The sequence below is a fragment of the Phodopus roborovskii genome, unplaced genomic scaffold (genome assembly GCF_943737965.1).
Source record: "Phodopus roborovskii unplaced genomic scaffold, PHOROB, whole genome shotgun sequence".
Lineage (NCBI taxonomy): Eukaryota > Metazoa > Chordata > Mammalia > Rodentia > Cricetidae > Phodopus > Phodopus roborovskii.
In genome coordinates, this window is record NW_026126407.1 from 50,087,932 (window position 1) to 50,096,451 (window position 8,520).

General features: G+C 50.0%; 1 protein-coding gene across 1 annotated transcript; it reads right to left on the bottom strand.

Annotated features, from left to right (window-relative positions):
* Nucleotides 1–680: 680 nt before the first annotated feature.
* Nucleotides 681–5,784, bottom strand: Zscan10 (zinc finger and SCAN domain containing 10). The gene is made up of 6 exons (XM_051181288.1): nt 5,354–5,784; nt 4,228–4,492; nt 3,974–4,038; nt 3,745–3,802; nt 2,728–2,734; nt 681–2,363 (listed from the first exon to the last, which is right to left on the bottom strand). The coding sequence occupies exons 1-6, from the start codon at nt 5,747–5,749 to the stop codon at nt 821–823; spliced, it is 2,334 nt and encodes a 777-aa protein (XP_051037245.1). The 5' UTR covers nt 5,750–5,784; the 3' UTR covers nt 681–820.
* Nucleotides 5,785–8,520: the final 2,736 nt, after the last annotated feature.

Consider the following 8,520-nt stretch of genomic DNA (forward strand, 5'->3'; position numbering starts at 1 on the left):
AATAACTTATTTAACTTTATTGTATTTACATTGGTATGAATGTGCCAGAGCCGCTAAACTGGAATTACAGACAGTTGTGAGCTGCCATGTGGGTGATGGGAATTGATCCTGGGTCCTCTGGAAGAGCAGCCAGTGCTCTTAACCGCTGAGCCATCTCTCCAGCCCACCTAAATTCTATCTTAATGAGTTCTAAGAGTCCTGAGATATCAGGACAAAGGCCAAGAAAAGGGACCTTGTTGGACTTTCTACCCCCAGCTGCCCCCCTCACCTTTTCAGCCTACTAGAGGAACTTTTGTAGTCACGAAGGACAAAGATGGAAGGGGGGGAGGTAGGGGTGGTGCCTTCATATGATGACTGATGACACTTTGCTAGTCTTAAATAAAACCCAGAAGAGAATAGCTCAGTGCTATAGCCTTTGTCTAACATGACCCTCAGTAGAGGGGAAGCAGTTACTCTGGTTGAGTGTTTGCCTTGAAGATCCTAGGTTTGATACCCAGCCGTGCATGAACCAGACACCAGGCATATGTCTATAATCCAAACATTCAGAAGGTAGAGGCAGGAAGACCAGCAGTTCAAGGTCACCCTCAGCTATACAAGACCCTGCCCTGAAAAGAAAAAAAATCAGAAGGATCAATTTTGAAAAGGTAGCTTTACTTAAAGCATCTGAAAATACATTCCTGGGCTCAGGGAAAAGAGGTCAAAGGTGGGGAGGGAAAATGTGGAGGAACCAAGAGGAGGTATGTGTGAAGGGGACATCACAGGGAATCTTATTCATGCAGGAAGGATCATACAGAACACGGCTGCTGGAAGACCGGTGAAGCTAGTACAGCGTCTCCCGGGCGTGGGTTCGCAGGTGGCGCAGCAGGTGCGAATTGCGGCTGAAGCCACGGCCACACAGCACACAGGAGTAGGGTCTTGTGCCTGTGTGAACCAGCAGATGGCGTAGCAAGTTGCAGCTGCGACTGAAGCTCTTGCCACACTCCGGGCACTCCTGGGGGTCTTCCATCTCTTGTCTTGACGCAGTGTGTGTGACTAGGTGACGCTGCAGGTGGGCATTGCGCCGGAAACTACGCCCGCAGGTTGGGCAACTGTAGGGCCGTTCACCTGTGTGGCTGCGGCGGTGGCGGGCCAAGTTGGAGCTGTTGCGGAAGCGGTGACCACAGATGTCACAGGCGTGGGGCTTCTCTCCCGTGTGAATGCGTTGGTGGCGTGCCAAGTGGGCATTCTGGCTGAACCCCTCTCCACACTCGCTGCATCGGCAGGGCTTCTCTCCTGTGTGGCTGCGCAGGTGGCGGGTCAGGTCTCGCATTTGGGTGAAACTTTTACCACACTGGGCACAGTGGTAAGGCCGGAGGCCACCGTGGGTCAACAGATGGCGGGCAAGGCCCGCACGTCTCACAAAGCGCTTGCTGCACTGGGGACAGACGTGAGGCTTCTCACCGGTGTGCATCTTCTGGTGGCTGATCAGCTGGGAACTTTGGGTGAAGCAGCGGCCACAGGCATGGCAGGAAAAGGGTCGTTCGCCGGTGTGGACTCGCTTGTGGGTCATCAGGTGCTCGCTTCGACGGAAAGCTTTGCCACAATCACTGCACACATAGGGCTTGCTCTCCTGGCAAGAGTTAAGACTGACAGGATCTTCTGAGGACTGACGGTCCTTACCCTTTGCATGGATGCGCAGGTGACGCTTTAAGCTAGATCGCCTTTGGAAGGTCTGCCCGCAGTGGGAACAGAGAACAACAGCCTTCTCGGGCACTTTTGTCTTGCCTTCTGAGTCTGGCGTGGGGTTTTGTTCCTGGCCATGTGCCAGCAGGTGTCGTATGAGGCTGGAGCGACGCTGGAAGCCCTGATCACACTCAGCACATCGGAAGGCAGGCTCAGAGGAATGTGTTAGCAAGTGCTTCGCCAGGTGTGACCTCTGGCGGAAACTGTGGCTGCAGAGGTGACAGGAGTGTGGCCGCTCATCTGTGTGTATGCGCACGTGCAGCTTGAGGATGGAGCTGCGCCCAAAAGTCTTCCCGCACCACAGACACATGAAGGACCGAGAGCTTGGCTGAGATGCAGAGCCCGAGTGAGGCTGTAGCTGATGGGCCTGTGGCGGGAAGTTCACGCCACATTCTGTGTGTATAGTCTGCGACTCTGCCTCGGACTCCGGGGCACCTGCAGCTACTCTCGCCTCCACAGCTTCACTGCTGCCAGCAGGGGTCCCTTCATTGCCAGCACCACTTGTTTCCTGCCCTAGTGTCTGGGAAACGGGCTCTCCAGTGACTCTAGGACCCTCTGTCTGGGACTCTGATGAAATGACAGGCCAAATAGTCGCTTTAGGCTGCTCAACTTTAATTTCCTCCTTGTCAGGCATTCTGTTCCTAAATTCTGGAAAAGAAGCAAAGGCACACAGCTGGAAATAGTGGTGCACGCCTTTAATTCCAGCAACTTGGGAGGCAGAGGCAGGCAGATGCTTGAGTTTGCTGCTAGCCTGGTCTATACAGACAGTTTCAGGACAGCCAGGGCTACATAGAGAGACGCTGCCTCACAAAACAAGAACAATAAGGAAGAAAAGAGGAGGAGGGGGTGGAGGAAAAGGAGAAGGTGGTGGTGCCCGCAGTTATCAACAGGGCCTTTCTGAAAGCTCCACAAGGCATCATCAAACCCTGACCAGTCCAGAAGTGGAAAGAAACACAGGATCCTATAAAGCTGGTGATGGGCAGAGCCTGAGGACAAGTAAGGGACCCCACACCTCAGCTTCCTAAACGCTGGGATTACACTCTTCACCACTGTGCCTGGTCCCATTACGTCCTTCTAAAGTGTACAGTTTAGGTCCATAAAATGTACTCACAATGTCATATAACAATTAGGGCTATCTCATCTCTATTACTTGTATTTCTTGACCACTTTTCCCCCATTTTTATGTGTATAGATATTTTCTATACATGAATGTATAGAACACATGCAAAAAAATGCATGCAGTATCCACAGTGGTCAGGAGAGGGCCTGTGATCCTCCTAGAATTAGAGTTACAGTTGTGAGCCAACATGGGGGTGCTGGGAATTGAACTAGGGTCCTCTGGAGGATCAGACAATGCTCCTAACTGCTGAGCATCTCTCTGGCACCCCACTCCCACCCTTTGTTATTGGTGATTAAACCTAGAGTCTTGTGCTTGCTAGGGAAGTACTCTAACACTGAGCTACACTTGCAGCCCTTAAATAACTATTTAAAGCTCAAAATTAAGAGACATAGCTGGGTGTGGCAGTGCAGACCTCGCTAGTCCTAGCGCTCAGGTGGCAGAGTCAGGAGGATAATGAGTTGAAGACCATATCTAGGAATAACAACCGCTGAGGCCAGCAGTAGTGGTGGTGTACACCTCTAATCCCAGCACTTGGGGGGCAGAGGAAGGTTGGATCTTCGTGAGTTTGAGACCAGGCAGCCTGGTATACAGAGTGAGTTCTGGGACAACCAGGGCTATACAGAGAAACCCTGTCTTAAAAAACAATACAAAAATGAAAACAACAACAAAAACAAACAAAACCAAAACAACTACAACAACAAAAAGCAGACACAAGGACCAGGAGCTGTCAGGAACACGGGGAAGGTGGAGGTCCTGGGTTTGCTGATGAGCACCACTAAACAAATAAATGAACAAAACTGAAGACCCTGTTAGCATCAACCCATCAAAAGGTGAGGATGTCAGAAGGCTTCGGGAACCTTGAGCAAAGAGGATTCAGCAGCCATGACTGTGGTGAAGCTTACCAAGAAGGTTTGCAGGCCAAGTTTTCTTCTCTGAGGTATCATCAAATGTAAGAGACTCCTGTAATGAGAGCCGAGATCCCACTGAGTGAAGAATGGGCTCTGTGGCCTGCATGAAGTGGAAGAACTTTCTGGGATTAAATAGAAGGAATCATGGACAGCTAAAAGGCCGAAGGTAGAGAATATTCTGGGGCCTGAGGAAGGATCTGTGATAGGGATGGGCTCAGCTTACCAACACAGCTGCCAGCTCTTGGTCTCTGGAATTCTCCTCAAGCCATGAGGGGCCCTGGGAGGGGTCTGACAGCATTGGGGGAGGAGGACATTGCTGTTAGAAGGCAGCCTTGCCAGCAATGTGGCTTTAAAGACATGACCACCCATCCTTCAGAACCACAAAGCCACCCCAGTACTCTCCCACCACCTACTCCTCCCTGACTTCCAGCCCCCACCCAGATATCCAGTCTGCCTCCCAGGACACCAGCTCCTCACGGCTTTCTTGCGGGTCCTGGAGCACCCCCTGGGGCTCTGGGCTCACTGGCCAATTAGAACTTGGGGCAAGTCTCCACTCCTCAGGTTCAGCAGGTCTGGTGGGCACTGGCTGAGATAGGGGTAATTCATTCAAGAGATCCAGGGCTTGTGTCTCTTCTGAGGGCAGCTCCCTTTTGGGGCTTTGGCTAGGGACCTGGGAAGGGGTATCCTGTTCCTCCGAGATGATGGCTGCAGAGGCACTCTTGCCAGCACTGAAGCTAAAGTCCTGTTAAAAACATCTGTTTTAGCAGGCAGACAAGTTGCGTGAGTCTACTGTGTCTACCAGGATAGAACAGAGACACACAGGAAGAGTCACACAGCTAAGAGGGTAAGAATGGGTTGGTGAGATGGGGCACGTTTATATTCTACTTTATAATAACACACTTGTACTTCATATTGTAGAAAGGAATCTACATGTACATGCTATTAGTAAGTAGCTCAGCATGCACACACTTTTAATGGTTTGCTCCAGGCTAATCCTCCATGATGGCCCAGATGATAACTTTAGAAGCTAACTAGAAGCAGGGTTTAGGAAGAGCCCAGCAGGGGTGATAATGAGGGGCCCAGACATGACAAGCATCAGAAATGTGACCAGAGGCTAGGTGTGGTGAATGACTTCAGTCCCTGCACTTGGGAGGCAGAGCCAAGCTGGTCTTTGTGTGTTCAAAGCCAGAATAACTTACACAAACAGAGCTTCAGGACAGCCAGGGCTAACAGAGAGACACTGTCTCAAAAAGAAAAAAAGAAGATGTGACCACAGGGATGACAATGAGTCTGAATTATTGACTACCTTCACTGGCACACCTACCCACTTCTTGCTGCCTGGAGGTGAGATGGAAGGCAGTTTTCCTGTTTTGCTTAAGATGCTAATCTGATACCTTCTAAACACCAGCTCTCTGTACAAAGCGCCACTGAAGGAAATCAATTCCTGTCTCTGCTCACTGCCTTTGTTGTAATGGGGCCCAAGATCTCTAGGACTCTAGTCACGGACGGAGGCAAGTGGCATTTGCAGAGCTTTCTTCTCGAGGTAACCAGTTTCTGTCCACTCACCCCCACCCCTACAGCTCATGGTCCGGCCCCATCTCACCAGTGGCCCCACGTGGCTGCAGTCTCTGGGCACGCCCTCCAACAGCTGCACCACCTCCTCTCCATCTCTGAGTGGCTGGCCCTGTAGGCGGCTCAGGACGTGCGGGGGCAGGATGCTCAGGAACTGCTCCAGGACCAGCAGCTCCAGAATCTGCTTCTTGGTATGCAGCGCCGGCCGCAGCCAGTGGTTACAGAGTTCCCGGAGCCGGCCCAGGGATGCCCGCGGCCCCATATCTTCCTGGTACTGGAAGCATCTGAAGAGCTGGTGAGCCACCTCGGGCCGAGGTCTGGCCTCTGCCCGCCTGGGGTCCTCCTCGCCAGGCACGTCATCCTCCTCCAGCTTCACCGCTCCAAACTGCTCTTGTTCCAGGGCATCGGGGACTGGTTCTGCCAGCATCTTTCCCACCTTCTGAAACCGGGCTGGCTCTTAAGTACCCTTCTTCAGCTCCTCCCACACCTGTGGAGCTGAAGACCCCGAGTAAAGATCTGCTGCAGGAAACCAGACGCCTGCTTTCCCAGAACTCAGGATGTGGAGACAAGGATCAGGAATTCCAGGCCACCCTTATCTAGATAAGGAAAAAAAGGGGAGGGGGGCACAGAAACAAGATATACTGCTAACCCCTACCAGAGTTACAGGCATTAAAAAATAGGAATATGGCCGGGCGGTGGTGGCCATGCCTTTAATCCCAGCACTCGGGAGGCCGAGGCAAGAGGATCTCTGTGAGTTCGAGGGTAGCGTGGTCTACAGTGCTAGTTTAGTTCCAGGACAGCCAAGGCTATACAGAGAAACCCTGTCTGGAAAAACCGAAACAACAACAACAAACCCACCAAAAAACAAACAAAAAAGAGATAGCTCGGTCAGCAAGAGCACTTTCCAAGAAAGCACATAGTCCAGAGTCTGAATTTCAGTGTCCACATAACGAACGACACGTTCCCATACATGACTGAAACCCTACAGATGTGGGAGGCAGGAGGAGCAGTAGGGCTTGCTGGCTGCCAGTGTAGCTGAAAAACAAGATCCAGGTTCAGAAAGAGACCCAAGTCAAAGAGCTGAGACAGATGGTGATAGTGGTGCATACTCAAAGCTTCTTTCTTCACACACACATAGGTGCGCATACGCCTCTCTCTCACACACAGCTGCATGTATGACTCTCTCTCTCTCTCACACACACACACACACACACACAAAGAACCTGGACCATTCTGCATGGCTGTCCTCTACATCCACAGACACTTGGTATTAACTTGTCTCCTACACTTTGCTCCTGATGCAGAGATGAAGGACAGAAAAACACCTCATCTCTTGGGATGGAAAGACAGACTTCTCAGAGGTGAAGAACACTTGCTGCTCTTGTAAAGAACCCAGGCTGTTTTTCAGCACCCACATGGTGGCTTACAACTACCTGGAACAGGGAATCCAGTCTCTCTTCTGGCCTCTGGGGTACCAGGCATGCATGCAGTGCTCATACATGAATGCAGGCAAAACATTTATCCATACAAAGTAAAAATAAATAAATCTTTCTTAAAAACTGTTTTTCATTTCAATCCTTTTAGGTCTGTAGCTTGAAGAACCAGTTCAACAAGACCCTCCCCACAGGACTTAGAAAGGGACCTGGGCTCTTCAAAATCAGTAAGCAAACAAATAAATGCCTGTGTGTGGGGACTAGAACAGGAGTTATACCCTTCTTCTTTTTTTTTTTTTTCCTTTTTGAAAAATAGTTTATTGAATACACTGCAACAGAGCTGTGGGTTGGGCAGTAACTAGAGTACTATCACCCTACCTCATCTCCCAACTGGGATTACTCTCTCTCCCTTTCTCTCCACCACCTCACTAGGGATAGTCACTCAATTCCCTATCCATGGAAAGAGTTTGTAACTGAGCCACCAGGGGCCACTAGTTCTACAGGCACAAGCCCCTCCTCCCTCCTTTTCCTCTAGCCCAGAGGGTTACTCCTTCTATCCTGTCCTAAGGACTAGGGACTCAATCAGTTCAGTCCAGCTCAGTTAAATCACTCAGCACTACTTAGAAGGTTTTAGCTTCTCTTTCTGAGTTAGGCATGGAACCCAGAACCCAGAAGTCTTAGGGATGTTAGGCAAGTTCCTTAGAACAAACAGACTAACAGTGGGAATGCTGAGTAGGGGGATGGGACCAGAGCCTCAGGTCTAACAACGTACCACTCTATCCATTGGCAGCTGCTCGAGGGTATTTTCACCATTCTTGATTATGACACGTTTTCAAAGCTAATGGGCTAGGCAAAGTGCCTCTGCTCTGAATGTTGTATAGATTGTGTTCAGGGTGGAGAGTTCTCTTAAGTTCCCTTCTTAGGAGGGCTGTACTGTGTGGGTCTATTACAGAACAAAGGAACCCTGACTGGGAAAGAAGAGGGAGGAGGCACTGACTAATGAACCAGACCAGGCTCCTGACCACCACCGTCCTCCCTTGGGCTCCTTTAACTCCCACACACAGCCTGTCCAATCCTGGGTCTTTCCTGCACTTCAGATATTCGTACCCGAGGTGCTTTTCCTATTGCAATTACTTATTCCAGTGTTGGTGTGTCTGTTCTGGAACCCTAAAACACACCACCCACCCCACTCAGTGTTCATTGCAATCCTTCACCCGGCCCATGGAATAAGTTTTTGCCTGGCATTTGAAGTGATTTAACTTCAATGACTGAACATGTGCAATGAAAATTGCTACTCAGAAGTCCTACGATTTGAAGAACAAATATAATAAGGTTCAGGGCAGAAAAGGTATATGATATATGATAAACACTCAAAAAACTAGGGAGAAGGGTTTGGGATTTAGCTCTGTTGGTATAGTGCTTGCCTAGCAAAAGCACACTATAAGTCTTGTGTTCAATCCGAAACACTCACATACCAGGGGTGGTGACACATGCCCCAAAACCCAGAACTCGGGAGGCAGAGGCAGGGAGATCACAAGTTCAATGCCATCATCAGCTACATTGGGAATTCAAGAACAGCTTGATACATGACCAGGTCTCAGGAAACAACAAACAAACAAACAAAAACCCAAATAAACGAAACAAAGAAAGAGAAAAAGGGAGAGAGTTATTAAGCCAGGCATGGGTCGAGACAGGAAGATTAAAACTTCCAGGCTTGCCTGGACTCCATCGAGAATGAGGCACAAAGCTGGTTGGGCAATTTAGT

Bases quoted from the DNA above. Each gene is read 5' to 3' on its own strand.
- Zscan10 (XM_051181288.1), bottom strand. From the start codon at position 5,749: ATGCTGGCAGAACCAGTCCCCGATGCCCTGGAACAAGAGCAGTTTGGA. The intron at 4,039-4,227 runs GTGAGGAGCTGG...CAATGCTGTCAG, and splicing joins CCAGGACCCGCAAGAAAGCC to ACCCCTCCCAGGGCCCCTCA. The intron at 3,803-3,973 runs GTAAGCTGAGCC...CTCTCATTACAG, and splicing joins AAGAGCTGGCAGCTGTGTTG to GAGTCTCTTACATTTGATGA.